The following is a 26,704-nucleotide window of genomic DNA, read 5'->3' as shown; positions in this document are numbered from 1 at the left end:
ATGGCGCCAATGGTCGGGTGAAGCGTCCGGATTACGCGTTGATTGACAACATGGTCGGCAGCGTCGAGAACGCCGCACGGGAGCTGATGGCCAAGCTGTCCATCTCTGCGCAGAACATACGCAAGCTCAAGGACGACCAGCTTGTCCCCCAGGCGCAGACCGTCGCGCATGTTGCCGACCTCGTCACTGCTGCCGCTGATGCCGCCGCTGTCACCGCCGCCGCCGATGCCGCTGCTGCGGCCGACTTGGACTCATCTGCGCTCGACGACTCGGATGACGAGGTGGAGCACTCAAGCTTCCGCCGCGTCCCCGCCGCCGACATTGGCAGGGAGTTTGCTGCCATCTCGTCCCGTGCCTCTTCCTTCTCCACCGCAAGGCGCGTGCAACCCATGCTCTTCCCTCCCGGACTCGATCTGCAGCACTCTGCCGGCTCGACGTCGACGTCTGCGTCCACCTCACCCTCGTCGCTGTCGTCCTCGATGCACTACGCATCCTTTGCTGATCTCGCACAGCACCCCTTTGGAACAGGCACAGGCACAGGCACCACTACCACCGGCACCATCACCAGCAGTAACGCCAGCGGAAGCGGCGTTGTTGCGCATGCGCACAATCCCTTTGCACAACAACAGCCGCATGTATACACGCATGCGCCGGCGATGGCGCAACGATCTTACAGCATGGGCATCCTCCCACCATTTCACAACCCCTTTGCTGCAGCGCACGCGTACCAGCATCCGTCGTCCGCAACCTCTCCCTTCTCGTCGTCATCAACAGCCACGCCGGCCGCCGCCGCCCCGGGCATAGGTTCAGGAATGCCGCTGTCCGCCAGCGGCTACGCCGCTGCGCCCGGCGCGCACTTTGGCGGCGACGGGGTAGGTGGGCTCGCGGGCGGACTCGCCGCTGCGTTCCGTCGCTCCTCTGCAGGCGGCTACGAGGGCCTGCATAGTGCGCAGTGGGCGACGTTCTCCAATTCCACCAACTACAGCAGCAATATCAATCGTGGCGAAGGCGCCGGCGCCGGCCATGCTTCCGCCTCAGCTTCCACCATCGCGCACGGCATGCATCCTCCCCCTCCGCCCACAGTGGCCGCCGCCCCCGGCTGCCAGCCCCCCACGGCCAGCGCAGACTTTGTGTCCGCCGCCTGGACCGCCGGCGCCGCCCCCGGAAGCGCCCTGTCATCCGTGGCGGCGCCCTCACTGTCTGCGTCGTCTGGCGCAGCGGCGGCGGCCGCCGCCGCCGCGAATGCAGCCCGCAGCCTGTCCGATTCGCAGACGGCTATGGCGCTGCAGGCGCACGTCGCGGCGCTTCGCGCGTCTGCAATGAGCAACGCCATCTCCCACAGCGCCTTCACGGCCGCAATTGGCACAGCCGCAGGCACGAGCAGTACGATGCAGCTTATGGGTCCCGATGCGGGAGCAGGCGCTGGCTTGCAGCCGCGCTCGGCCAGCACCGGATCCGGGCCCATGCCCGTGCCCGTTCCCATCGGCAGCGCCGGCGCCGGCGCGCCCACCTTTCTGGATGGCTGGCACGTGCCGTTGCACGCGCACGTGCAGGCTACGACTGGCGCCGCGATCCCTTCGCCGGCGTCGGAAGGCGGACTCGGGAGCGGGCCTCCCGGTGGTGTTGGCGTCCAGACAGTCAGGCTCACGCGCACGGCTAGCGCTGCTTCCCTCCAGGGCGCTACGGCTGGCGCCAATCTCGCCGGGAGCTACCTCGGCGGACAATTGGCGGAAGCAGGTAGTGCCCCATCGACTGGAAGCGGCCGAGGCTCGGTGGATGCCAACGTCAGCGTGCCGGACCTCGTTACGGATATTCCGCTCAGCGACAAGCGGTACAGGAACCGAAAGCTTTTGGTGAGTCCATGTTGATCGGTCCGGGTTACGTTGGAATGCCGGACTTGGCTGACGATTCAGTCCTCCTGCATCGTCAACAGCGTGATCTGCGCCAGTACCTGTATCGCTGGCTCAACACGAGCGAGTTCCGGCAGATCACCAAAACGTACAGCCAAGCCGAGTGGGTCTCCAACCCCGACAGTACCTCTTCCAAGGACCGCTTCTTCCACGTCAACTTCCAAGCACGCGACTACTACAAGACAAATCATGAGCTGATCGATGAGATCGTCCGCATTGGGCTGGCGCTTGCAGAGGAGCATCCGCAGGAGTACGGCTGCGCGCCTGGCGTGCTCAAGGCCTCCCATATCGAAGACGTCGCGAAGGATCTCATGGACAGCGCCCGCAGCGGCTTCAGGCAGAGCCTGCGCACCGATCCTGGTGCCAAGGATTGCGAAAAGCAGAAGGATCAGAAGGACCGGGAGACGGAGAGATCCAAGATTGTGAGCCTGCCCGATCACTTTCTCTGTGCAATCATGGCGGCCTGTATGTGTGTATGCTTACGCGTGTTTCTTCGACTGCACCTGCAGAAACAACGCGGTCGCGAATTGGGCGCGGCAAAACTCAAGCACCCTATCCCTCGACCTCTGCTGATGTCCGGCGCATTCAGCGATGACGCCGCCAGCGACGAGGATCTGCACGGGATGGATATACAGACGTGGAAAGCACAGCGCAGCTTGAAACTCAAGGACGACCACGGCCTCGAGGCACTGACTCCTCGATGGAGGAATCCGCACCTGACGCGTGCGTACCAACTGGCCGACAAAAAGTCGAAGAACAAGCACCTGACCCGCTGGAGGAGAGACCAGCCCGTCGAGCTAGACGTCCCGCACTCGCTCCGCGGTCGTCGGCTGCCCTCTGCGCTTTTCGACAAGGCCTGGCTCGCGGAGAATAAGCACACCCTCAACGGTGCGCCATACTACATCACCATCGACGAAGAGCCTGTCGCCGGATGGTCCGACCAGCTCTACCCTCTTGACGAGGGCAACGATGGCGACGACGAAGACGACGCAAGCGATGACGATCGCCGGTCGAACAAGCGCAAGAGGACGAGCACGCTGATGAATGGCGGTTCGACTCAGGCGATCCCACACCAGGCTTTCCCTCAGTTCCAGCTTGGCCCCGTGGACGGCGCCGGCTTTGCGCCACTACCCGGAGTCGCATACAGCGTGCATCCTTACCAGCTAGTGCCACCGTCCGCACCGGCAGGCTCGCATTTCAGTTTCTTTTAATCAGCATCGGAGGAATGTGTCACCCTTCTCAGTATATCGCATGATTCTCACCAAGACCAACAACACTATAGGTACTCCGCTAAACTATACTTTACAACATCGTCATCAACATTATCATCGCATTTCATCCCTGCATCTTACCACGCCCGACGCAGCTAGATATAATTATTTCGCAGCTCGTCTCTCTCTTACCTCAATCATGCTTTCATATCTCATCATCTCCACAGTCCAGTCATCCATGCATTCCGCTTTGCGCCCCCCCAGAGCAGCGCGGATCACTTGTATTTCTATCACGACATCCTCACGATCACGACCCCAGCAATGAAGCATTACCTTGGGAGAAAGTAATGTGTGCGATTGGCAAGCGGTACCTTGTGTGTGGGGGCCTTGAACATAGAAGCAGTACAGGCGCGTATGTACGAGATCAGGATTTGCCGGCCCCAAGTCATGGGTGTTACACCATGTAACAGTTGCCTACGGCATAGCCCCAGCCAGAGCAGCGAGGTCGGCGCCTTGTTCTGGGAATTTTTCGATGAAGGAAGCTTGGGCTCGCGAAGCCTGATGGAGAGAGGCACTCTTCAAGGGTCAGCTCACTTTTTGAAATATGCAAAAGCATCAAAAAATTCAATAAATCAGCTCACCTGCTCGTATGTGATGGCGTTGATGAGTTCAGGCTCTGTGCGCGCGATCTGTGCGCTCCGGGCAAAGAACTCGATGGATTCGGGAATGCGGCCCTGCTGGAGGCACAGCTGGGCGAGTGTGGCGACCGCGACATCGCAATCCGGGTCGATTTCGAGCGCTTTCCGACAAAGCTCCTCGGCTCCTGCCAAGTCGGTCTTCCACTGGAACAGCAAGAGAGCCTTGTTGATCATTGGAAGGACATTGCTGCTGTTCGCCTTGGCCGCTTCGAGCGCGATGGCCCGATTGAAGTTTTCGAGCGCTGATTCGAACTCTTGCTGGTCGAGTTGAAGCTCGCCGCAGTAATTGTACGCCTCGGAGCTGTTGCTGAACTTGGCCAGGATGCGCTCAAAGGATCGCTTGGACTGCGGCAGCTTGTTAAGCTTGTACTGCGCGACGGCATACTGCACCTGACTGAAGATGAATGAGTCGTCCAACTCGGTCGACTTGCTATAGTCCTTGAGCGCCTCATCGAACTGCTGCAGAATGAAGTGGACTTGGCCGCGGTGGTAGTAGATATCCGGATCCGAAGGGTCTGCCTGAATCGCTCGCTCGAAGTCGTTGAATGCTTCCTCGCGCTGACCAAGCTCCATGTGCACGCTCGCCTTCTTCACCCAGCTCTGGACATACGAGGGGACAAGTCGCGTGCTCTCATCGAGATCTTCAAGGGCACTCGGGGCGTTGCCGATGACAAACCTGGTGGAGCAAAGGTTGCGCAGTTTAGCAATGATTACTCCTTAAAGTTAGAGATGCTCAGGACTGCAGGGAAAGGCTCACTGGAATGTTGCGCGCATGTTCAGCGCATTGGCCTTCAAGTCGTCCGTGCTGAGACCTTGGTCGAGGGACTCGCTGATGAGCGAGAAAGCATGTGGGAAATTATTGGCTGCAAGCGCCTCGTACGCCAGCTTGAGCGTCTTGTCACCCTGCGACGGCTCTGCTGGAAGAGCCGGCACGGGTTTTTTGCGGAACGCATCTAGGTAGGCGATGACGAACGTCGGAGATGGTAGTCGCGGCTCTCGCGTTCGTAGCGTATGACCAGCCCTAGCGCGTGCAAAGGTGTTGAGCACACGCTCGACCGCTTGGGTCGCTGCGGCATCTTTAAATCTGCTTAGAATTGCAACAGCGGTAAAGTCTGTGCAGTGTGAAAGGTTCGTCAGTTGATGACTACCAAATATGGAAGGATAAGTAGTGCAGACGCACCTTCTGCGCTGCGGATGAGAGACTGCATCTTTTCATCTGATTCGCCCCCACTCCCGCCATCCCCTCCGAGTTTCTCACGAGCGGTGGCCCGCCTGTTGAGAGCCTTGACGTAATCCTTCTGTTGCTTGAGCGCCTCATTGCAGTCGTCGATCACTTCGAGATACCTTCCGAGATTGTTGTAGCACGCCGCCCGGTTGCTGTAGAATACCGCGAGCGGATCTGCAGCGATGGCCTTTGTGTATAGCTGGATCGCCTTCTCATACTCGCGCTCGCTGTACGCCTTGTTGCCGGCTGTCTTGAGCGCCTGTGCAATGTCCTTGCGACGCTGCCCGGGCAAACGAGCAATCTCCTCAGCGGAAAGGGCTATGATCTGCGCATCGCTCGCTTCTTCCAGCAGTGGGCCGTCTCCCGGCAGCTCCCTCTCCCCATCCTTCTTGTTGCTGGCTTTTTTCTTTTTGTTCTTCTTCTTGGAGCTGCCGCCCTTCTCTCCCCCTGGGCCAACACTGGCAGAGCTGCTGCTGGCGTCGCCTCCCCGGCCACCTGGTGGTGAGGACGGTCCGCTGATCAAGTAGTATGCCAACCCGGCGGCGCCGACACCAGCAGCGGCACCCATGAGCACATATCGATTGTCCTCGAGCCAGCGTGTGAACCTCGCCCCGGCAGACTGAGCAACGTCGGCCGCTCGCTCGGCCTGCTGATGTGCAGGTGATACTGCGGGCGCCATCGTGTGATTTGACAGGCTAAAGAATAATTCTCCGTCGAGTACCCCAGCTGGCTGCTGTATGGTCACCTGCAAGTGAGAAAGAAATGGCGCCGTGATGGACAGTGGCATAAAAGCGATGCTGTGTGTTCGAATCGAGACATGAGCTTCCCCCCATTCTTCCCCAGCTGCGTCCAGCACACAGCGTCATCTTCTTTGATCTTTCCCTTTCCATTTGTTTTTCTTTTCTTTTCTTTCTTTCTTTTTGGGCTTGGACAATTGTTGGCGTTGCTCCAGGCGGAGGGCCGGTGAACTGGAGCATAAAAAATGTATTTAAAAAAACGCATGAGAGTAAGACGGCGGAAGTAGTTCATCTGTGTTCTACTACTAACTGATTCGCTTCGCCCAAATGCTCAAGCTGGGACTGCCGTGGCTCACGAAGGTCGACCCAACCGTGCTAAGGTGAGCGCGTGATGAGTCCTATATCCTTGATGTCTCGTCGTCAGCACTATCTCCGACAAAGCATGTAGCGTCTGCATACATCTATTGATCGCTGATACGAACGCAGATGGAACGCAGCATCAGCAAGCGCGCCGCAGCCAATGTAAAGAGCTTGGGCACTGTACATGTACTACCATTGCAATCAATGCCTTCGCGATGGCTGACGAAGCGGACGGAAAGAACCTCTCGTCCACGACGCTGAGAGTGGAGTTCAATGGCGAGGTGATACATTTCAGGGTAGGCCATATACCCCGCATCCTCTTCTGAGCTAGTCGTTTACGAACTTGGTGTTTCCCATTCCCTTTTGCGCTTCGTGACCGTGCGTTCCGACAGGTAAACCCCTGATCAAGTTCCGCGAAGTCAAGAGCGCGTTCGCAGCGAAGCTAAACACCGATCCTCGCGCTGTAGTCTTTCACATGCCGGAAGGGCAGCATATCAACCTTGATGATACCGCGAAACAGGTATGTATGGGTGTGGGCTTTGGGGTGGCTTCTACTTTGCTGGCTTATACATTTGCCCCTACTCTCTCGGTCTGATACCCGGCTCCTTGCTAGCCTTGCACTTGTAGCTCCATCTCGATGAAGACGACTTGATAGAAGCATCCGTTCACCAAATCGGTGGCACCTGCGGTCCTCTATAATCGGCACGCTATACGAAACCCAATTTCTCGCGGATTGGGACAGTATGACGGCTCTTTAGGCCCCTCGTCCATCGTTTTCGCCATGACACGCTCACTGGACGGACGGTAACGAACGCTGAAGTCCTTTCTGCCACACTTCTGACAGTGGATCGAGGATACCGTGGAAGGAAGTTTGGTCACATCTCTATTTGGCACGCAGCGCAACAATGCATTTGTTGACACATCTGTAACTTTTTTTCTCAACAACGGACGGCCGCTCGAACTTACGGACATGGTGTCGTCGTGATCGCTCGCCCTCGCTGGTGGCATTTACAGTAATACATTGTATCCATGGTCCCATAAACAAGGTTGACTTTGCAAAATTTGGCTCAGAGATACAATAAAGAGAGTATCTTTGTATGGTGGCTGCGACAGTGATGGTCATTGTGAACAAGAATGGCGTGTGCGTCCAGACAGACTTTCCCGGTGGAGCAACTGCAAACCACTTTCGATATCGACATTTTCTGTGTAAAAGCTTCCAATCTTCAGCTTGTATTGCTACCTCCTTGAAGTTGGGCTGCAGCTCCCTAGTCCTGTTGCCAGGTGTTACGCGAACGAGAAAATCGAAGGCGTCGGCGCTGGTGCGCGACCAATTCATTCGGGGTTTCCATCGCCGATGATGGTGACCTGTCTTTGCCTAACTCTTCCGATGGTACAGAATGGTTTTCGATGATGCTCTTGTTTTGCTCTGTGAAGACTCTTGCCGACCGCACGTGGCAGAAGGCCTTCAATTCTTCATAGAGCTGCCGCGAGTAGTTGACGCAAGAATGATGACTTATTGCTCAAGTGCCCCAAGACCACCGCATGGATGCGCTTGGAAGAATTCAATGCGCACTCGGAGGACCAACGGCGCCCAACAATGGGCGAGATGATGCCCTCTTGCTGCTGGCGCTTCATGTGTTGTAGACTGCGTTGCCGACGAAAGCTGACACTCACCTAGAAAGCTCTGGGTTCCCCCTATTCTGTTCTGCTTTATGCTGGCGATTGCATGGTTGTCGCGTCGCGTCGTGCGGTCTGTGCACCTGTGTTTGCAAAAAAGGGGGGGAAGAGACGCGCGCGCGGCGCGTGTGCCAACATACAAACTACTACTACCTGCACACGGTTGCTGCATGTGGCCTGCGTCATCACTGATTGATTCCGCCGCAGCAGCTTTGAAAGGCACAAGCAGCATTGACCAAGCAGCATTCGAGCCTTCGAGATGCTCAGATCTAGAGTCGGTCTTAGTTGGGACAGACAGCATTCTCTCTTCGCATCATCATATCCTAGTAAGATCACATCTGCAGAGAAGATAGTCAACGTGCACATCCTGAACGCTAAATATTAGAGGTCCAATTTCGTCAACATGAGCGACGCCGAGCAGAATATCAAGCCGGAGACTTCTGAGGACAACCAGCTAAATATCAAGGTCAAGGATGCTGATGGATTCGAGGTCTTCTTCAAGGTTCGTCCACTCGTACATGCGCACGGAACTGCCCGGCGGTGCCCTGTGGAGCACATGTGGTATCGAGGCCTTCATGCCTTGGGAAAGTGAAGCGGTGGCCGCTGACTTGATTTCCTCGACTTTTCTCCTGTACTTAACTTCTCGTCCATCTGCAGGTCAAGAAGACCACAAAAGTACGTATGACCCATGTATGACCGCCCTCCCGTACTGAAGAAGGATGCTTGGAAACTGAATTTGCTGCTTACGCTCCTTCCTTGGGGTCGCATCCTTGCGATCGCTCAGCTCTCAAAGCTGAAGAAGGGTGAGTCAAATTCCAGAAAATCATACCGCGACCCCCCGGGGCAATGGCTGATCATTGCTCCGCTCACCTTTGGGATTAATGACAGCATACGCTGAGCGAATGGTAAGTCGATTCCTAGTAACCAGCGGAGCTTGCTATGCAGCTCCATTTCGAACAGATGGGAAGCGCAATATCTCACGCTGCATTACAATTCGCTGCCCGTCGGCCGACAGGGAAAACCAGTATCGTGAGTTCCGGATATGCTGCTTTGGGCGCCACATCAGCAACATATGAACAAAAGCAAATTCTTCTCTCTCCGAAAATAGGTCAGTCCGTTTCATGTTTGATGGCGCCCGAGTGAACGATGAGGACACTGCAGACACGGTAAGCTTCGTGCGAGTTGCTCGACGCTTACTTCGTCTCTGCTAACTTTTGCTTGTCATCATCTCGCTTTCTTGCCTCACGTCGTTACGCTGGGCTGGATGGGAAATGAATGCAGCTTGGGTTGGAGGATCAGGACGAGATCGACGCGATGATCGAGCAGCTCGGTGGCATGAGTCTTTGAGACTCATCTGCACATATGCTTGACCGGCACTTTCTCGGGGTCACCAGCGGACATGCGAGCGCGTCGTATAAAGGGGTGGCTCTTCTGCGCGATGTGCCTGCTGCACACTGCCTGTTGTAATGTATGCGGAATGGCCGCTTGCAGAGCGCCTTCCGGCCACGGGGAATGTCAGGCAGGCAAATGGATTGGCAATGAAGAGAAAGCACTAGAATCTGAACGGTTCTCTCTGCAGAGACCCTTATGAATGATCGCACACACGCACATGCCTGGGTGATATATTTCTCTGCATTGGTTACCGTCTTCTGTATCTCGGCCCACGCTCGACAGAGCTTGAAGGATGCGCAACATCAATGCAATAAGTGCATCGTGGCGCTGGGCTTGTGCGCGCTCGTCGACTAGCACTGCCTTCCTCGTAAAATCTATTTCGGCTGAGATGGTGTGCACTGAGGGTTGATCGTGTGCACTGAGGGTCGCTGTTCGAGCGGCCAACGAAGGACTTTCAAGAACCCCCGAGCTTGCCTTCTGGGCGGGCATTGGTACCTTTTGGGAGTCCTGTGAATGTGACAATTCAAGCTAAGCACTCGTCAGTGAGGGAGGTGTTCCGCTGTCCGCGCGCGGTCCACCCTCCATATGCGCATCACACACACCCGCGTCTCAGTAAGACTACCCAGTGCTTTGCCACGTTTATTTGGACCATCAATCATCGCATCGCCATCCAATTGAGCGCGGCCGCAAGTTGGCTTCGACAGGGAGAAGCTCACATCAGTCTGGAACGCGAAGCCTGTTGAGTCATAACCACTTGCGCTTCTCGCCGCTAATCGTGTAGCCGATCCCGTCACGTTGAGCTGCAGCTTGGAAGTTCCATACGATGGTCCGCTCCACACAAATCGCTCGCGTTTCTGATGGGCTCCCGCTCGCACAGTCGGTCGATGACGACCAGACTGAGAAAGACTTGTCTGAGTACAAGCAACAAGCAAAGCTCATCTTTCGACGACTTGGGCCAAGCGCCGAACAACGGTGTAGCATCGAGAGTGGGAATTACACGCTACAGTGAGTGTGATGCAAACGGGGCTGCGGAGCTCCCTTAGACGCTCGCGGTGATTGTGGACAATCCACATGCCGATCCTATTGGATCGATTTGTGCTCACGCTCTGTGGATTTTTTGCCTGTCACTCAGCTATCTCATGCATCCACCGCCGTCAGATCCAGCCTCTGTTGTCTATTTGACAGTCGCAGAACGCTCGTACCCACGCAAGCTCGCTTTCTCCTACCTCGATGAACTCTCCAAAGAATTTGAGCGAAGTTATGGATCACAAGTCGCTGCGCGCAATCTCCGACCCTATGCATTTGTAGCTTTCGGTGCGTGCCTTGTGGTGTTCCCTTCTCTGCACGCGCGTAGCTTTATCGTATTCTGACATGTGTCACAAATTCTGTGTGCAGATACTTTCATGCAACGTACGAAGCGCCTATATGCAGATACGCGGACAGCGCAGACGGCAGCTTCAAGCAATCTCGACAAGCTGAATGAGGACTTGCAAGACGTGACGAGGATCATGACCAAGAACATGGAGGATCTGCTCTGGCGAGGAGACAGTCTGGACCGTGAGTCGTCGTTCCATACCCCGCGCAACTGCGCCGGCTCTTGGCCGCCTTGATGAGTACATGTCTTGCCGCCATTGATTCGCTCATACCTTTGCTCCGTTGCGCAGAAATGTCATCCATGTCCAGCTCACTACGAGACGAATCGCTCAAATACCGCAAGGCGGCGCGGCAGATCAATATCGATGCTATGATCCGCAAGTGGGCCCCAGTAGGCGCGGTGGGCATTCTGTTTTTCTTCATCATCTACATCAAGTTCTTCTAATGAAGCATTTGCAATTTGCATCGAGGTGCCACTTCTCCTGCATAGGGGGTCTTACACCGCTTACTCGCGTACTCCTGCACATCACAAATTGCTGTCTGTGAGCGAGATGGATGCTCATAAAAGGGCATTTGCTATGAATGGCACGTACAGCCTAACTCGGGTTTGTTCTCTGGCAAGTTGTCTGGCCTCGCGCATATCGCTACACGTGTCCCTGGAACGAGCTTGTACCAAGGTATCTTTGCATGTCGCTTACGCCACTCGTTACGCATGGTTAGCTTTACCGCATCTCCCGCACTGGCTGCCCAGACAACCGAGGGACCAAGCTTTTGGACGCATTATTGCTTTCGCCTTCATTGTGTTTCATGTCTGGTGAGGCCGCCCGCTGCTGCGAAGAGAGCCGATCGTAGACATCCCGAGGCGTTGTGGGACTGTCTCCGACAGCACCCTGCGCGTCATAGGGTGCTCAACGGTAGAATGAACGAGAGGAAATGTAACATGATTTCCCACCAAACGAGTCTCATTCATTATACAGGTGCGGAGCAACACCGCCTTGCTCATCGTTGCTCTCAGACCGCTTCTTGTCGTCATCTGAGGGATTGCATTCAGATTGGACCTCACTGCTCATCCCCCATGGCTATGATAGACGTGTTGACAAGCCGAAGTTCCGCTTCGAACTCGTCTGACGCCAAAACCAAGATTTGGGTAGCATGAGGAGTCGGACCCAAGACAACGGGCATTTCTTCGTGCGCCGACACGTCGTATCCTAGGGAAGAATGCAACCTTTTTCCATTCGGACCAGCTCCTTACCACACACTTTCCAACCCTGCACCTGCTTCTCTGATGCTGGCGGGGCGAGCTGAATAGATCTGAGCGGCTAAAAACTTTAGAACTGCTCGGGTCACAGGAGTATAGGGTAGCACAAACCAACATGGCGCCAGATCAACCGCGTGCGACGGATTTCGCGTCGGACGCGAAAGGCAATAACAGCACCGGGCCCACCCCAGCCGCAGAGCGGCCCTTGTCCAAGGCTCTTGGCGCAGGGAGCCTTGTGCAAGGTCAGATTGACGCAAGCTATGTCCTCGATGCACAGCAGGATCTGGACCGCAAGCAAGGTGGCTCCAGAGCTTCAGTGTTCCTATCTCGGCCGCTCTCCTTTCTCAAGCGCCAAGCAAGCACTGCAAGTTTGGGATCCGGCGCAATCAATGCCCTAGTGCTGGACGCAGCACAGAAAGATGATAAGACACAAACAGAAGACGAGATGCTCCATCAGAGCCGCGGACCCATGTGGGCAAGCAGGTGAGAAAGATCAATCCTCGTCTGCTAGCGCGGATCACCGTATTGTGCCCCTTTGACATTATTTTCCCCTCTTTTTCAAGGCCGGACCAAGAACAACGCAATCACATCAATGCCCTCAAGCGTGATTTAAAATCATCCAAGAACTTATCCAGCACATTAAAGTCTGCAGTCACGTACCGCCAGTCATCTTTCCGTTCGATGGTAACTACGTCGGGACCACCGACGCCCTCCACACCAAATGTTGCACCAGGAAAGCTGGGCAATGGGCAACTCGCTGAAGACCGTGCCGAAAATGGCCCAGATGGAGCTGGCGCACCACGTTTAGGCAGTTTACTGGGCGGCGGTGATGGAGATAGGAGGAAGGAACAGGCCATTGCGGTCACCAAAGATGCCTTCTCGCGTCCTATCCGTGGGACGGTGCAGGAAGCGCAGAAGGGTTTGGACGTGCAGGCGCAGAAGGAAGAAGATTGTGGACAGCAGCAACACCAAGGAACATCGTCTCCATCTCAGACAAGAAAGATGATGCAGATCAGCCACCTGATGATGGGAAGACTGAGCGGACGAGCGAACCCTGGCGATTCAGGTGGCATACCTGGCTCTACGTGTGGTCAGTCGCCTGAGGAACGCGGGCAACAGCAAGAAGGAAGCGATGGAGAGAACCCGGAGGGGCCGAGCGGCAACATTGATGTAGATGCTCCTCAGAGTCCGAACACCCCTCGTCCTGTTGTGGCCCGTGCCCGTTGGTCGGCTTTGAAGCGGCGCATCAACCAGGCAAAAACCGCTAGATCGCAAAAGCGCAAGCTCGTCGGTGGGCCAGACCTGACGCAGGAGCTTCAATCTGGTATCCTCCCTGTCCTACTGCTCAAGATGTCGATTGAGCGCGACGAGCAGAAGAATCGTCGAATTCCGGTCTTGCTCAATCACTTGCGTCTCAAAATCACCGATAGTGTGAACCCGCTCAGCACACATGCTGTTTTCCGCATCGAGCTAGAGTACGGAGACGGACTGGTTAAATGGGTCGTCTACCGCGAGCTCAAAGACTTCATCAACCTCCATACGCACTATCGCGCAGCTGCGCTCCGCGGAAAATTCACCCAGCCCCTTGGCACAGGATCTTCCACCACCGAAGGCGACCTTGGCCTTCATTCTTTCCCACTCACATCGCTGCCGTACTTCACGCAGCTCCACCGCCAGGGCAAAGCAAAGAAGGCCGAATTTGCCAGTGCGCAGCGCGAGGCGCTCGAGACGTATATCATTCAGCTGATTCGACGTACCATGTTCCGGCCCGAAGCGAACCGGCTCTGCAAATTCTTCGAGATCAGCGCGCTCAGCGTTAGTCTTGCCAGTCGTGGGGGCTACCAGGGCAAGCAGGGCTACCTGCGCATCCTAAGCAAAAGCAGCAGGAAGAGCGAGCAGCAGGCCAGCCTGCTGACTCCTTGGCGTTGGGTCAAAAGTCATGAGCCAAAGTGGTTCATTGTGCGAGAAAGCTTCATCGCTATCGTCGACGAACCTGACAGTTTGCAGATTCACGACGTCTTTCTCATGGACACGGAATTCGAGATCGTACGACCCAAGCGTATCTACCGACAGACCATGTCACTCGCACAGGACCTTCGTCAAGGCGCAAAGATTGGCAACAGTGATGACAAAAGTGGAGGAGAAGATGACGAAAAGGAGGAGGACAACGGTATGGCAAAATGCAGCGAGGCTGCCACTAAGATTGGCATCGAGAAGAGCAAAACGAAGGGAAAGGAGCCCGAGAACGCAAGCAGAAATATTAATAGCGTCATGGACATTCTCACGGATGGTGACCGCACGGCTCTGCTCACAGGTGGCCAGTTCCGAACGCCGCGCAAAGCGGATGGAAATGAATTAGATGGTAATCCAAATGCAGCGGACAATGTCCAGAGGGGTGAACGAGACGACAAGAAGAACAAAGGAGTTTCCGCACATACATTCTTCCTCAAGAACTCCGAGCGGAAGCTTCGTCTAGTTGCAAAGAACGAGCGCCAGATGCACCAATTTATTGCCTCTATGGAGGCCGTCGCCGCGCGTAACGTGTTCACTGGCGGAAATCGCTTTGGGTCTTTTGCCCCGATCAGGCTCAACGTTAACGCGCAGTGGCTCGTCGACGGTCGAGACTACTTTTGGAATTTGAGCAAAGCGCTGCTCATGGCCAAAGACCGGATCTTCATCCACGACTGGTGGCTCAGCCCGGAACTATACTTGCGTCGACCGGGTAAGCCCAAGTGGCGTCTGGACAATATCCTCAAGAAGAAGGCAGAGGAAGGGGTCAAGATCTTTGTCATTTTGTACAATGAAGTGTCGAACAACTTTACACCGACCGACTCCAATTACACCAAGCAGCGTCTCATCAGTCTGCACCGCAACATATATGTGCAGCGCTCGCCAAGCCATTTCCAAACTGGTACGTTCTATTGGGCGCATCACGAGAAGCTCTGCGTCATCGATGAAACGGTCGCGTTCATGGGTGGGCTCGACTTATGTGAGTATCGATGATCTGGTTCTATTCCTACCCTTAAACTTCCGATGTTGACAGGGTCTCTTCCACAATGCTAGGCTTTGGGCGTTGGGACACTCCCGGACACGTGTTGATCGACGATGCAGATGGCGATATGCCCCCTCCCGACGGCACCTTTCTTGGGCCTACGCGTGATGGTGCTGAGGCGCGCATCTGGCCTGGTCAAGATTACGCCAACGAACGTGTGATGGAGTGGCATACTCTCAGCAAACCGGAAGAGGATCTCTTCTCGCGAGAGAAGTTCCCTCGAATGCCATGGCATGACACTGGCCTTCAACTGGTCGGCCAGCCAGCCAGAGACCTGTGCCGACACTTCGTCCAGCGCTGGAATTTTCTGCTCAGGATTAAGAACCATAGCAGAGTCATGCCTTTCCTTCTCCCGCCACCAGACTTTACGCCGGAGGAACTTATCAAGTTCGGCTTGACGGGTACTATTGAGGCGCAGATCTGTCGTTCTTGCGGTCCTTGGAGCATGGGTACGAACAACAAGGTCGAGTACTCGATTCAGAATGCCTATCTCAAAGCCATCCAGATGAGCGAGCATTTCGTCTATATCGAGAACCAATTCTTCGTCACTTCCACCACCGTCGATGCAACCAAGATCGAGAACCAACTTGGCGACGCACTCGTCCATCGTATCATTCGTGCTCACCGTGAAGGCACGCATTGGCGGGCAGTCATTGTCATCCCTCTGATTCCCGGCTTTCCAATGCCGATCGATCATCCTGATGCCAGCTCCGTGCGTCTCATTGTGGAATGCCAGTATCGTGCCATCTGTCGCGGCGAGCACTCCATCTTTGGCCGTCTCAGACGCGAAGGCATCTCACCCGAGGACTACATCAGTTTCTTCTCTCTGAGGACATGGGGAACCCTGCGCGGAGGTCTTTTGACAACAGAACAAGTCTACATCCACGGAAAAATTATGATCGTCGACGATCGCCTGGCGATCATTGGCTCGGCGAACATCAATGAGCGCTCGCAACGAGGAGACCGCGATTCTGAGCTTGCGTGCGTCCTCAGGGACACAGACTTGATCGACAGCACAATGGCAGGAGTGCCTTTCAAGGTCGGTCGCTTTGCGCACACACTGCGCCTCCGTCTCATGAGGGAACATCTAGGCATCGACGTCGATGGGCTTGACAGCGAAACCGTGGGAGCATGCGGAGATGATGACAGCGATGTCTCTGTGCATGAACTGGACGACTCAGATGGTGAATGGGACCCTGAGAATGAGCGGACTCTTGGGGAAGACGATGCAAAAGGGCATATGGTCGAACAAGCTCGTGGGACGGCTGAGCAGTACAAGATGACAATTTCCGCTACCACGGAGAACCTCAAGCCATTAAAGGCTCTCGAAGCCATAAATGGAATGGTCAGCAAAAAGGCCGGTGATGTCAAGCCCAAGGTGACAAGCGGTCGCGATGGTGTAACGCAGGACTCTCCTGATCCAGCGAGGGCAGACCAGGATGATGAATGCTCACAGACTTCCTGCACTGAGGACAGATCCAAGAGTCTGACTGTCGATAAGCCCATGCCACACGATGTGGTGCCAACCGTCGAAGGGCAGGTGCTTGCTAGGCAGGAATCAAACACGCATGCGACATACGTGAGCCCACCATCGCGCGCCAATTCTGTCCAATCCGGAAGATCGGGCAGAGACTCTGCACACAACACGACACGCTCCGCCTCGGTTGCCAGCCATCTTGATGAAGGAAGCAACAGCGTCAAGCGCAAGATGAGCACCAAGCTCTCTGCGAATCCGTGGTCTCGACCTGGCGACCAGATCGACATAGACCCTGATTGCTTCGAAGACCCCATTGCAGACGATTTCTACCTCGTGAGTCATATTGGATTTACCACATCTAAATTTTGTTGAGAATAAACTTGCATTTCTAAATTTCATTTTTCTGTTTGCAGAACAGATGGATGGCCATTGCCGTGCGAAATACGCATATCTACCGCAAGGTTTTCAAATGCGTTCCTGATGACACGGTCACGACTTGGTCAGACTACAAGGCTTTCTTGGCGTGGTCCGACCGTCTGTCGCGCTCGCAGAATCCCTCGTCCACTAACGCGAAAGTTCATCTGGACGATCGCGCTGACCAGTACAACCAGCGATTCCCAGTTGACCCGCTTTCAGTCACTTCAACCTCTTCAACAGACAGTCAGGGCCAACGTCACAGCCACCAGGGTGGCAACACCAGCGACAGCGGTAAGGCGGACGTTGAACAAGGAGAGACATTGCAAACTGTCGACTCGGCAGGAAAAAACGGGGAAAACGAGGCTGGCGCCGCGCCGGTTCCTCCATCCACTGCTCGTCCCGGCCCTTTGAGCGGCAGGCGGGACCAGGACAGTGGAGCGGACCAAAAGGACGACCAGGATAAAGGCAAGGCAGATAGAAAGGGACACAGCGGCCCGGCTAGCGCGCACGGTGCGGACCCCGGTTTCTCGCCAGAAGAATTGAGGCAGATGGAAAATCTTCTCGAGGAGACACAGGGTCATCTAGTCGTCTTTCCCACTCGATGGCTGGAGAAGGAGGGCGCAAGCGGTAACTTGGTAGGTCTCTGCCTGGGCACAGCTTGCACAGCTTCTTCATTTACAATCTTGACACCTCTTCCTTTCCTTTTTGATGAGTAGCTGTTCCCATCAGACGCCTTGCTCCCTCTTAACGTATACGATTAGAAATGACCTGCATGACATTACCAATAGACACGAGCTGGCCATGAAAGTTCCACGGTACATTTTCGCAACTTCCAGCGAAAAGCTTCCGACCGTAATCGCACCCAGAATTGGCCTCTCAAATTTGACATGTAGAAGCACCAAGAAATCATGATCATTTGCATTGCAATCACCTTGCCTGCTAAATGCCTTCAATTGCGGATTGGTGGGTTAAAGAGAAGGGTTGAGTTAGGTCATGACAAAATACAGATACCTGGCAGGAGGGGTCATACATGTGCAGCGAGACAAGCTGCCGGGGATGGGAATGCGCGGTGGAAGAGTTACTCGCCGAAGAGCTGTTCAGCGGCAAAGAGGAAAACAAAGGGAAATGGCGACTCAGACACGGGGCACCACTCAATGCGAAGGGCGGGAGAGAGTCTCACCTTTTGCACACGCCTAAGCACTGAGTCCTTTGAAGGATCTATCAATGTAACCCAAAACCAAGACAGCAGCTCAGCACAAAATAATCACGCATGTCTCGGTGCACGAGGACGTTTTCCCTCCTCACCGTATGGGTGGTCCTTCGCCGGGATCTCGAGCAAGGCCGGAAACGCTTGGGTGTACTTGTCGACGATGGGCCGGATCTTGTTGGCGATGTGTTGATTGATTAGAAGGATTGCTATATCTTTGCGTTCGGACGTGTACTCTAGGAAGGACGCTTCGATCTCTGATGTTGGCGTCTGTGCAGGCAGAAAACACAATGGTCGAAGCCCGAGCGTCAAAGAGGGATGAGGAGAACGAAAAGGATAATTGTCTAACGATCAGCAACCTAGCTCATACAAGACAAATATTCAGTCAGAATATCTTTCAGAATAAGTACACGCACCTTGCTGTCCACAATGAAAAAGTTTTTCTTGCCATGCTGGTCAATGTTGCCTATCCCTGCTAATAGCAGACCAGTTGTCGAGTCCTTCAGGAGAGACGGTACGTCGGACGAGCGAGCAGATTTGAAGAACGTGGCACAGCGCACGAAGTCAAAGAAAAAACAATGTAATTCAGCCTTCTCGTTCCCATTTCTGTGAGCCATGCGATGGCTCGGAGCAGATCCCAGTCCACAAGCCGCTGCTCTCCCTCTGACTCACCTCATCTGCAATCAAGGCGATCAGCGTCCGATCCGCCGCGCCAGCTGCGCCGGTCAAGGCAGCCATACTGATCCTACTGTCACTCCAGGCCTGATGGCAGGTCACACAGCAAGTAGTAGCGGTCCGAGGCCCGAATGCATGTGCCTTGATGAGCTGTGCTCGGCCTGTGATAACACGGTGCGGGTGCAAGGCGCAGTTGCTCGTAACATGCTGGGTCAGGAGAACAAGCCGCCCATTGAAGCCATGACGGAAGGAGTGTGCGGCGTAAACTCAGGCTACACTCACTGGCTGGCGGCGGACCACAGCAGTCAGCGCAGGCAGTTCCGCCCGCAGACAGGCTGTACGCAACTCCGCATGAGTAGGTCAACCATCTCGCTCCCACAGCATCTTCCAGCAGCAAGTGTCATGTATATGCTTAGCTACCGGCCCCGCTTCTTCGGCGCTGGAGCACCTCTGGAAGCCAGGCATAGGCATCGGATTGGTCTACAGCGGGGAATTGCAGTAGCTGCCGCCGTGCCCGAGAGCGCAGCGTAGAATTGGCACGGTATTGAGACTCGGCATTCGATCCAGGCGGCTGGCTCTAGTAGTTGGACAGTCCATCGCCACCTTCCTTGCGAACCACGAACCCACTCTCATTTGCAACCGTGTTGTAGAATTTAGGGCTGTCGAGATGGCTTCAAGCAATGGGACATTGCTGCCGCCCAACCCGCAGCCGACGGCCCAAACATCGACAACTTTCCAACCATCCGGTGCGGCAGGGAGCGCGTCTGGGAGCAGTTCTGCCCTGCTTCAACCATCCGCATCAGCATCAGCAACCAAGCGAGATCGACCGTCGCGAGTATGCTACTTCTTCGACAGCGATATTGGGAACTACCACTATGGTCCTGGTCACCCGATGAAGCCGACCAGAATTCGGATGTGCCACTCGCTGGTCATGAACTATGGCCTTTACAAGCACATGGAAATCTTTGTGAGTGAGCAACGAACCCAGTCCTTTCCGTGTGGCTGGGCAGATCACCAATTTGTGACTATTCTGTATCCGACCACAGAGAGCAAAGCCAGCCACCAAGCGTGAAATGTCACAGTTCCACACGGACGAGTACGTCGAATTCCTGCACCGAGTAACCCCGGATAATATCGATAATTTCGTCAAAGAGCAAGCAAAGTTCAACGTCGGCGACGACTGCCCTGTCTTCGATGGACTGTTTGAATATTGCAGCATCAGCGCTGGCGGCTCCATGGAAGGTGCTGCTCGACTGTCGCGTGACAAGTGCGATATTGCAATCAACTGGGCCGGTGGGCTACATCATGCGAAAAAAGGCGAAGCGAGCGGGTTTTGCTACATCAATGACATTGTCCTCGGCATCCTCGAGCTGTTGCGATATCATCCGCGTGTGCTGTACATTGATATCGATGTGCATCACGGGGACGGCGTAGAAGAGGCATTCTACACCACGGACAGAGTCATGACCTGCAGCTTCCACAAGTACGGGGAGTTCTTCCCCGGTACGGGAGAGTTGAGGGATGTTGGATACGGAAAAGGCAAAAACTACAGCTGCAACTTTCCATTACGCGATGGTATCACGGATGAGACATACAAGAACGTTTTCGAGCCGGTGAGTTGCGTGCCTGTCGGCGCAGTGCGAATGCGAACGCGCACAGACCTGATCTTTTGGCCTGCACCGCACCTCTGCAGGTGATCCAACGGATCATGGAGACCTACCAACCAAGTGCCGTTGTATTGCAGTGCGGCTCCGATTCATTAGCAGGTGACAAGATCGGCTCGTTCAACCTGTCCATGAGGGGGCATGCCAACTGCGTCGAATTTGTCAAGAGTTTTGGACTGCCGCTTCTGCTGCTCGGCGGTGGGGGCTACACCATTCGCAATGTCAGTCGCGCTTGGGCGTACGAGACTGGCTTGGCAGCGGGGAAAGAGCTAAGCTCACGTGAGTGCATGATTATACTGGAGTTATATGTCCCGATGGACAGTCAGGAAGACGTATCTCTTACATACCAATGTCTCCTTTGCTTACCCAGAGGTCCCGGTCAACGAGTACTACGAGTACTTTGGTCCGGACTACAAGCTAGATGTGCGGCCGAACAACATGGAGAATCTGAACACGCGAGAGTACCTCGAAAAGGTCAAGTCGCAAGTATTTGAGCATCTGCGGCACATCCCGCACGCGCCGAGCGTGCAAGGACACGTGGAACCGCGCCTTCCGCGCGACGGGATGTTGGACGACGACGAGGATGAGGACAAGATGGACGGCGATGAGCGGATCAGCAAGCGACAGAGGGAGCGTGATCGTCGAGTGCAGAGACAGGGCGAGTTGAGCGATAGCGAAGATGAGGGCGAGGGTGGGCGCAGAGATCGGACCAACCACAAGAACGGGCCGGGGATCATGGACCCGATGAAAGGTCGGAACGCACAGCGGAGCGAGCTGCCGCCGATCGGCACTTTGCCTGACGGCGTCAACGCATCATCTTCTTTTGCGTCGGATCCCGCACCAGCACCCGCGTCAATGGCCGTGCCTTCCGGTGCACCGCCAAGTGCAACGATGGCCGAAGCGCCTACGGCGCCGCCTAAACCCGCGCCAGCGCAAGCAGGGGAAATGCTGACGGGCGATGTTGAGATGCAAGATGCGAGTGGTCGAGCTGCGTCATGACGAGAAGAGAGTCGCAATGTAGTATGTGCAGGCATACGTTTTTTGTTTACAAAATGCAGGGCGCGTGAAGCTCTACCGAAGTACCCATGAGAATAAGTCTGCTGCAATACAAGCCCGCCTCAATTTGGTCGTCGTTGAAACCACAAGACGTACGGCGAATTGGTCTGCAAGCGCGACGGACGCGTAAGCAGCGAGACTCAATACGAAGGACTAGTGCGTTCTGCTTTCGACTCACATGAAGCTGCCGTTCATCGTTGCGGACGATACGGCTGTCATCGCAGTAATCCCACTGTCCATTGTTGCGGATTGTCGCTGTATAATGACCGGAGCTGAGCGTTCCAAAGTGATGTGTGACAGCAAAGAGGTCGTACATATACGGCGGCTGCTGACTAACACTGACAGGGACGCCCTTCATTATTGCGCCTGGTGGGAGAGGCGGCGGCATGTAGTTCGTCAAATCGAGTGCGCTCGTTGGGAACGTGACGCGCGTCTCAATCTTGTCCGTGTAGGGCCCGCGGAAGGAGAATCGCTTCAGGTGGATCAAGAGGAAATGTGGAAGTCTCGAGATGCTGAGCCGCTTCGTCGCTTTCCGGGGCTTCTTGCACTGCGGACAATTCCATGCGTCTGCCTTGTCCATGATCTCCTCCCTGACGAACGCGTCGAGGCACTGCTGCAGCGTGACCTTGCTGATCCCCCGACCGCTTGGGATCGGAAGAGACAGGTACATGAAAGCGTTGTAGGTGGCCGAAGTCTTGCCGCATGTAAGACATGTCATCTTGTTTCTAAATTGACCCTGGAAAAAATCGACGATGAGACTGTCGTTGCGCTGGCGGTAAATGGCCCATTCCTTTACGCTAGCAATCTGCTGTGGAAGCGTTTCGAGCTCAGCCTCCCGCTGTGGAGTCATCTCAACCGGCGGAGGCTTGTGGATGACGTAGTTGAGGTCCTCGTGCAGCCCATCGAGCAAGAATGCAAGGAACTCTTGGCTGTCATGCTGGTCATAGCCACGGAAAGCCGGGGCAAAGCGCGTGATCGCTTGGCGAAAGGTCACAGGTGAGACAAAGGTGTAGTGCTCCGACCATAGGACACGAATGAGCCCTGCGAAAGCCTCAGCAAGCACGCCTTTCGTTCCAAGCGGATTTGTTTCGTTGATCGCCTTCTTGTAGCTCCCATCGAGGAAGAAGCGCGCGAACTTGGGCGTAGCACTCAAGCATTGCAGCGTCGAGTTCATGTAGCACGAGTTTCCTACATTCTTCAATCCTGTCAAGCCGATGCGCACGCGAGCCACCTGAGACGAGGTGAACAAGCTGTTGGTGTGCTTGACGGCGAGCGGTGGCCGATGCAGAGATTCCTGCAGCCTCGTCGCGTGCGGAATGGAGGTAGATGAGTCTGTTCGCCCATGTGTTGCGCGCGTGCTGCTGCCTGCTGCTGCGGGAGGCGGTGTTGGGGTGTCTGAAGACTGTTGAGAGCGCAGCTGAGGGTAGTCAAAGCTTGTTTTCCGACTCGGCTGAGGCGCCCCATACGGAATGTGGGGCTGAGAAGATGATGCGACAAAACCAGGTGCATATGGCGCAGGAAGCACAGCGAAACCGTCCATGCCTACTGGCGTACCGGCTTGATATGCCCGAGCAGGAAGCGAAGGCGCCACAAAGGCCGCCGCTGGGGGTAGCGGTGTAAGTGAGGAGGCGCCATTGGCGGTCAGATGGAACTGATATACTGAGTGTGTTGTATGCGGTGTATCCATCTCGTCCGGCAATACTGCACCTTGTCGCCATGATACCCTATCACTTTCCTGTGGAGGTTGACTGGGAGATCGAAGCTTGACGGCTCCTCCATTGACTGCAGTCTCGCCAGACGGTTCACCGATGCCTACAGCGCCATCTTCCCTAACAGCCCTAATCCAAGATTCGAAGCCTCCCACCAGAAGAGTCGGTTGATGCCTCAGGTTCTTGCGGAACTCCCTTTCATAGATGGCCTTGACCACGATGTCTAACCTTTCGCGTGCCTCATCCGATGAATTCAACTTGCCTGAAGCTGCTTGGATCGGCACGGGGCCGAGTGACCTGGAATTCTGATCGTAGAGAATGACGAGATCAAATGTATGCCGGTTGGCAAAGTCCTGCTGCTCCGCTTGTGTTGACAAGATCAATTTGTTCTCTATCTCGTCGGATGTCATCCTGCAGTCGAGATAAAGATCAGCGACTCGTCCTCTTGTGCGGAGGGATGATCAAGACAGGGACGTACTTACCCAGGTTTGAGCATGAGCGGCTCGACATTAACAATATGCTCCGCCTTGATCCTTCCCTTCTGATAGTGTTCTTTGGGTCTAAGATCCAATAGGAGCACTCTGAGTCCCTTTCGCTTGAGAATGATTTCGCGTCCAGTCGCTTGATCGCGCACTGATGCGAAACCAGGATTGAGTAGTTGCCATAGCTCATGCGCTTTGACGTGGTTGCTCAAGGGAGGCTGTGGCTTGACGCCGTATGATCCATCGCCAGCACCAGGCGCGGAGGGTGGCGCCGGCGGCGGCAACGGCGGGGCTGGATGCGTCATGGAGTTACTGCTGCTGGTTGTGGACGTAGAGGCACACATGGCCGAAGGACCGGCCTTGGATGAAGGCTTGGAGCCAGCCGGAATGAGCGGGCGAGCTCTCGCAGCGCTGGTCATCGAGATCGACTGCGCGGCCGTCGACGATGCATTCGGTGCAGTAGAAGGCCGCAAAGGATCTTCCCCCGCCACCGCTCCTGCTACTGTGCGCGCTGCTCCATTTTGCATGAGCTCCGTCGGTGGTGCGGGTGGGAACGACCCGACAGGCCGTGAAGGCGGCTCACCCAGCGACGATCTCATATCACGTTTAAACCCAGGCTGGTGATCCGGTGCAGTCGGAAAGATTGGCCGTCCAGCCGCTTCGCCCTCCTCCCCTTCTTCCGCGAATGCGGCGTGATGGTAGCCATTTGTCGGCTGTCTTCCTGATCCCCCTATACCTGATCCTGTACCTGTATCTCTTGTGCTACCGATCTCGCGCTCAAATTCGTCGAGTGAGGGGTACTGCTGGTCGAACGCTTCAGAGCCGTCATCGCGTGGTGTCGGCTCCCCACCTTCATCCTCGTAGTAGTGTCGTACATCGTGAGGGATTTCCAGCTCCTGCGGTTCCCAACCGGATCGCAACCGGCCGCCTGTAGCCGATGCTGCAGAATGGTCTAAGCGCCTACCGGTAATCGAGTTGTAGCTATCTGTGCTGCCAGGCTGCCCGCCTTGGCCGAACCTGTGCGCAGCCCCAGATGCTGAGGAGGCAGAGCCACCAACAGCAGTATCGGAAGCAGATGCACCTCCTCGCAAAGCTTGCAAGCGTGCTTCGAGGCTGTTCACTGCCTCATCCGTCCTGGCGTTCACATCTTCAGTGCTAAGGTCTGGCGTGCCGGAGCGCGGATGCATGGCTCCAGGACCATGCAGAGACGTTGTGATGTTTCCCTCTCGAGCAAAAGAATGCACATGCGAGTCTCCCGAGGATGTAGCACTGGCTGAGGATGAAGAACTTGCTCGCGGACCTGAGAGGTCCGTTTGACGAGCAGCTACATCTGACGACGACGCAGATGCTGCTGTGTTCGAAGACTTACCCCATTCCTTCAAAGCATCTTCTATTTGCGCGTCTGATACGCTCAGTGCCTCGAGATGGCCATCAAGCTCGTACAATGCCTGCTCCTCTCCACATTCAATTCCCTCCCTGGCTTGTAAGCGGGGCCGAGTATCATCTTGGAGCCCCTGCCCATCGCTGCTGGCCTGTCGAGCGGCAGCCTCCGCTACTGCTTCTCGTGTTCGACGCTCCTCTCTTTGAATCAGCTGCTCTTCTATCCGCTTGGCGCGCGCAATCATATCTGGCGTGCGCTGTGTGATATCCTGATAGCGATAGTAGATTGGAGAGCGGCGCTGGGCGACTGCCTGCCATTCTTTGTGCTTTGGGATAAACAGCACAATCCTGCGGGAGAGCATGCATGAGTGAGAAATCTTGATCGCCGGGCCCAGTGGAGTCGGTGTTTAGACTGATTTACTCACTGGGCTGCCTTGAGGTAGTTGACGAACGCCTGCTCAAGCTGCCCCTGCAAATCTGCAGCTTGCGCCTTGTCGCGCAAGGCGTTTGCTGCGCCGACATATGACTTGATGGTGTAGTCATCGGTCAGATCTACTGTAGCCAGCTTGCGCAGATTTCTAGGATGGTTTGGCGAGAGGGCTGCTGTTTCCGATACGGGCGAAGGGGTTATCGCGGCATTAGAGGTGGGAGCCGAGGAGTTGAGGCCATTGGTGTTGGCGGCCAAGCTACCGTTTTGCTTGTTATGCGACGACATGGTGGATGTCCGTTTTCGGGAGAACGATGCGTATGCGACCGACTTTGGAGGCGTATTTGGAAATCTAATTAGACCCACTCCGCGTCCCAATTCGGGATGTGTGATGGAGGTTGCGCTGCGCAGCTTGAGGGTCAGGGCGGACCAATCAAAAGATGGAACCGCTCCTCCAAGCCGAGTGAGCGAAGACGCAGATATCACGAGTAGCTGCGTTTCGCCGGATCAAACTCGAGTATTTGCTTGGGAGAGCAATAATTCCAGCATGCTCGTCCTCGACTCCTCATGCCCTGATTCCCGATCCACAGTCCGAGCACGGAAGTGGGTGTGATGCTTGCAGTCGTGACCGGCGATCTGCCGAAAGCATCAACCGCCTCCGTTCTATGGAAGACGACCAAGGTCACAGCATGGTACAATGCGATGCCCCCAATGGTCTGCAAGCGCCTTGCGCTATCGCCTCTAGCATCCAGCTATTTCAAAGGGGAGAATGGAGGTATAGTTGGTCGCCTGGGCACCCACCTCATGCCGATTGTGGCCATACCTCAACCACATACACGCTGCACAGCTGGCAGTCAAGGCGCACTGATCACTTTCACAGCCAAGAGCGTCACGTGACTAGCACACTAGTGTTCCATATCGCGAATGTTCCCTAGAAGCAAGCAATTCGCCAAATGAATGTCGAGAAAAGGAATTGGAGCCAATGTGGTCCCCTTCATTATGTGGAGTAATTACACGGAATGCTCTTCCTTTTATTCCAATCCCATTCCCTTGCTTGGATCGGGTGGCACCGCCTTCACCACGGCGATGGACTGCGGCGGATCAGGGCCAAGAGGCCAAAATTGGCATTCTGTCGATCGTAAGGAGTCTACGCAAGACGATGCTTCCGAAGAAGGCACATTGAATTTTGTATGCGAGACGTTGCCGATCAAGGCTGCAAGAAAGAGGGGAAAGAGAGACAAGAAGCGAGAGCGAGGGTGCTGACTTGGAAGTGAGTGTTGGCTCAATGATACTCAGCTAGAAGCGTGATGTGGGGG

The 26,704-nt window shown here is 55.3% G+C and overlaps 10 protein-coding genes across 10 annotated transcripts; 6 read left to right on the top strand and 4 right to left on the bottom strand.

Moving 5' to 3' along the window:
* On the top strand, positions 1-3,204 carry K437DRAFT_30369 (uncharacterized protein). Its single transcript, XM_013385122.1, has 3 exons — positions 1-376; positions 529-1,853; positions 1,934-3,204. Exons 1-3 carry the CDS (start codon positions 169-171, stop codon positions 3,119-3,121), a joined length of 2,721 nt encoding a protein of 906 aa, XP_013240576.1. The 5' UTR covers positions 1-168; the 3' UTR covers positions 3,122-3,204.
* Positions 3,196-5,933, bottom strand: K437DRAFT_259558 (putative mitochondrial precursor protein import receptor tom70). The gene is made up of 4 exons (XM_013385137.1): positions 5,000-5,933; positions 4,577-4,931; positions 3,763-4,495; positions 3,196-3,679 (listed from the first exon to the last, which is right to left on the bottom strand). Exons 1-4 carry the CDS (start codon positions 5,721-5,723, stop codon positions 3,596-3,598), a joined length of 1,896 nt encoding a protein of 631 aa, XP_013240591.1. The 5' UTR covers positions 5,724-5,933; the 3' UTR covers positions 3,196-3,595.
* A 175-nt stretch (positions 5,934-6,108) lies between these two features.
* On the top strand, positions 6,109-6,840 carry K437DRAFT_296435 (uncharacterized protein; the record flags this gene model as incomplete). The annotated part of the gene is made up of 5 exons (XM_013385136.1): positions 6,109-6,161; positions 6,268-6,303; positions 6,370-6,437; positions 6,534-6,661; positions 6,769-6,840. 5 exons carry the CDS (start codon positions 6,109-6,111, stop codon positions 6,838-6,840), a joined length of 357 nt encoding a protein of 118 aa, XP_013240590.1.
* K437DRAFT_30356 (uncharacterized protein) lies at positions 6,828-7,665 on the bottom strand. The gene has a single exon (XM_013385121.1). The coding sequence runs from the start codon at positions 7,475-7,477 to the stop codon at positions 7,025-7,027; it is 453 nt and encodes a 150-aa protein (XP_013240575.1). The 5' UTR covers positions 7,478-7,665; the 3' UTR covers positions 6,828-7,024.
* Positions 7,666-8,163: 498 nt separating this feature from the next.
* Positions 8,164-9,367, top strand: K437DRAFT_259557 (ubiquitin-like protein). The gene is made up of 7 exons (XM_013385135.1): positions 8,164-8,320; positions 8,476-8,493; positions 8,603-8,621; positions 8,707-8,723; positions 8,834-8,847; positions 8,927-8,984; positions 9,100-9,367. Exons 1-7 carry the CDS (start codon positions 8,222-8,224, stop codon positions 9,163-9,165), a joined length of 291 nt encoding a protein of 96 aa, XP_013240589.1. The 5' UTR covers positions 8,164-8,221; the 3' UTR covers positions 9,166-9,367.
* A 495-nt stretch (positions 9,368-9,862) lies between these two features.
* Positions 9,863-11,524, top strand: K437DRAFT_240336 (putative SEC22-synaptobrevin). The gene is made up of 4 exons (XM_013385134.1): positions 9,863-10,215; positions 10,343-10,524; positions 10,606-10,767; positions 10,875-11,524. The coding sequence occupies exons 1-4, from the start codon at positions 10,034-10,036 to the stop codon at positions 11,027-11,029; spliced, it is 681 nt and encodes a 226-aa protein (XP_013240588.1). The 5' UTR covers positions 9,863-10,033; the 3' UTR covers positions 11,030-11,524.
* Positions 11,525-11,849: 325 nt separating this feature from the next.
* K437DRAFT_30240 (phospholipase D) lies at positions 11,850-17,665 on the top strand. Its single transcript, XM_013385120.1, has 5 exons — positions 11,850-12,325; positions 12,406-14,831; positions 14,906-16,704; positions 16,785-17,423; positions 17,505-17,665. Exons 1-5 carry the CDS (start codon positions 11,958-11,960, stop codon positions 17,547-17,549), a joined length of 5,277 nt encoding a protein of 1,758 aa, XP_013240574.1. The 5' UTR covers positions 11,850-11,957; the 3' UTR covers positions 17,550-17,665.
* K437DRAFT_259554 (putative VMA7-H+-ATPase V1 domain 14 kDa subunit, vacuolar) lies at positions 17,552-18,870 on the bottom strand. The gene is made up of 5 exons (XM_013385133.1): positions 18,668-18,870; positions 18,412-18,495; positions 18,094-18,265; positions 17,969-18,006; positions 17,552-17,881 (listed from the first exon to the last, which is right to left on the bottom strand). Exons 1-5 carry the CDS (start codon positions 18,731-18,733, stop codon positions 17,867-17,869), a joined length of 375 nt encoding a protein of 124 aa, XP_013240587.1. The 5' UTR covers positions 18,734-18,870; the 3' UTR covers positions 17,552-17,866.
* A 204-nt stretch (positions 18,871-19,074) lies between these two features.
* K437DRAFT_276391 (uncharacterized protein) lies at positions 19,075-21,383 on the top strand. Its single transcript, XM_013385132.1, has 4 exons — positions 19,075-19,637; positions 19,717-20,283; positions 20,364-20,613; positions 20,705-21,383. The coding sequence occupies exons 1-4, from the start codon at positions 19,338-19,340 to the stop codon at positions 21,331-21,333; spliced, it is 1,746 nt and encodes a 581-aa protein (XP_013240586.1). The 5' UTR covers positions 19,075-19,337; the 3' UTR covers positions 21,334-21,383.
* A 1-nt stretch (position 21,384) lies between these two features.
* K437DRAFT_30178 (uncharacterized protein) lies at positions 21,385-25,838 on the bottom strand. Its single transcript, XM_013385119.1, has 4 exons — positions 25,387-25,838; positions 23,582-25,309; positions 21,569-23,510; positions 21,385-21,497 (listed from the first exon to the last, which is right to left on the bottom strand). The coding sequence occupies exons 1-4, from the start codon at positions 25,674-25,676 to the stop codon at positions 21,453-21,455; spliced, it is 4,005 nt and encodes a 1,334-aa protein (XP_013240573.1). The 5' UTR covers positions 25,677-25,838; the 3' UTR covers positions 21,385-21,452.
* Positions 25,839-26,704: the final 866 nt, after the last annotated feature.

Source organism: Tilletiaria anomala (assembly GCF_000711695.1).
Source record: "Tilletiaria anomala UBC 951 chromosome Unknown K437scaffold_125, whole genome shotgun sequence".
Classification (NCBI taxonomy): domain Eukaryota; kingdom Fungi; phylum Basidiomycota; class Exobasidiomycetes; order Georgefischeriales; family Tilletiariaceae; genus Tilletiaria; species Tilletiaria anomala.
Note: the sequence above shows the minus strand (reverse complement) of the source record. Positions and strands in the feature narration are given on the sequence as shown.

Excerpts from the sequence above, each read along its gene's own strand:
- K437DRAFT_276391 (XM_013385132.1), top strand. The coding sequence starts at position 19,338 with ATGGCTTCAAGCAATGGGACATTGCTGCCGCCCAACCCGCAGCCGACG. Across the intron at positions 19,638-19,716 it reads ACAAGCACATGGAAATCTTT|AGAGCAAAGCCAGCCACCAA; the intron begins GTGAGTGAGCAA and ends ATCCGACCACAG. Across the intron at positions 20,284-20,363 it reads ACAAGAACGTTTTCGAGCCG|GTGATCCAACGGATCATGGA; the intron begins GTGAGTTGCGTG and ends GCACCTCTGCAG.
- K437DRAFT_30240 (XM_013385120.1), top strand. The coding sequence starts at position 11,958 with ATGGCGCCAGATCAACCGCGTGCGACGGATTTCGCGTCGGACGCGAAA. Across the intron at positions 12,326-12,405 it reads GGACCCATGTGGGCAAGCAG|GCCGGACCAAGAACAACGCA; the intron begins GTGAGAAAGATC and ends CTCTTTTTCAAG. Across the intron at positions 17,424-17,504 it reads AGGGCGCAAGCGGTAACTTG|CTGTTCCCATCAGACGCCTT; the intron begins GTAGGTCTCTGC and ends TTTGATGAGTAG.
- K437DRAFT_259558 (XM_013385137.1), bottom strand. The coding sequence starts at position 5,723 with ATGGCGCCCGCAGTATCACCTGCACATCAGCAGGCCGAGCGAGCGGCC. Across the intron at positions 4,496-4,576 it reads AACATGCGCGCAACATTCCA|GTTTGTCATCGGCAACGCCC; the intron begins GTGAGCCTTTCC and ends TTGCTCCACCAG. Across the intron at positions 3,680-3,762 it reads ACGCCATCACATACGAGCAG|GCTTCGCGAGCCCAAGCTTC; the intron begins GTGAGCTGATTT and ends TCTCTCCATCAG.
- K437DRAFT_240336 (XM_013385134.1), top strand. The coding sequence starts at position 10,034 with ATGGTCCGCTCCACACAAATCGCTCGCGTTTCTGATGGGCTCCCGCTC. Across the intron at positions 10,216-10,342 it reads AGTGGGAATTACACGCTACA|CTATCTCATGCATCCACCGC; the intron begins GTGAGTGTGATG and ends CCTGTCACTCAG. Across the intron at positions 10,525-10,605 it reads CTATGCATTTGTAGCTTTCG|ATACTTTCATGCAACGTACG; the intron begins GTGCGTGCCTTG and ends TTCTGTGTGCAG.
- K437DRAFT_30178 (XM_013385119.1), bottom strand. The coding sequence starts at position 25,676 with ATGTCGTCGCATAACAAGCAAAACGGTAGCTTGGCCGCCAACACCAAT. Across the intron at positions 25,310-25,386 it reads AACTACCTCAAGGCAGCCCA|GATTGTGCTGTTTATCCCAA; the intron begins GTGAGTAAATCA and ends GCTCTCCCGCAG. Across the intron at positions 21,498-21,568 it reads ACGATGAACGGCAGCTTCAT|ACCAATTCGCCGTACGTCTT; the intron begins GTGAGTCGAAAG and ends TCGCGCTTGCAG.
- K437DRAFT_30369 (XM_013385122.1), top strand. The coding sequence starts at position 169 with ATGTTGCCGACCTCGTCACTGCTGCCGCTGATGCCGCCGCTGTCACCG. Across the intron at positions 377-528 it reads TCTTCCTTCTCCACCGCAAG|GCACAGGCACAGGCACCACT; the intron begins GCGCGTGCAACC and ends CCTTTGGAACAG. Across the intron at positions 1,854-1,933 it reads ACAGGAACCGAAAGCTTTTG|CGTGATCTGCGCCAGTACCT; the intron begins GTGAGTCCATGT and ends CATCGTCAACAG.
- K437DRAFT_259554 (XM_013385133.1), bottom strand. The coding sequence starts at position 18,733 with ATGGCTGCCTTGACCGGCGCAGCTGGCGCGGCGGATCGGACGCTGATC. Across the intron at positions 18,496-18,667 it reads TCGCCTTGATTGCAGATGAG|GACTCGACAACTGGTCTGCT; the intron begins GTGAGTCAGAGG and ends TCTCTCCTGAAG. Across the intron at positions 18,007-18,093 it reads GGCGAAGGACCACCCATACG|ATCCTTCAAAGGACTCAGTG; the intron begins GTGAGGAGGGAA and ends TTACATTGATAG.
- K437DRAFT_30356 (XM_013385121.1), bottom strand. The coding sequence starts at position 7,477 with ATGAATTGGTCGCGCACCAGCGCCGACGCCTTCGATTTTCTCGTTCGC.
- K437DRAFT_259557 (XM_013385135.1), top strand. The coding sequence starts at position 8,222 with ATGAGCGACGCCGAGCAGAATATCAAGCCGGAGACTTCTGAGGACAAC. Across the intron at positions 8,985-9,099 it reads ATGAGGACACTGCAGACACG|CTTGGGTTGGAGGATCAGGA; the intron begins GTAAGCTTCGTG and ends AAATGAATGCAG.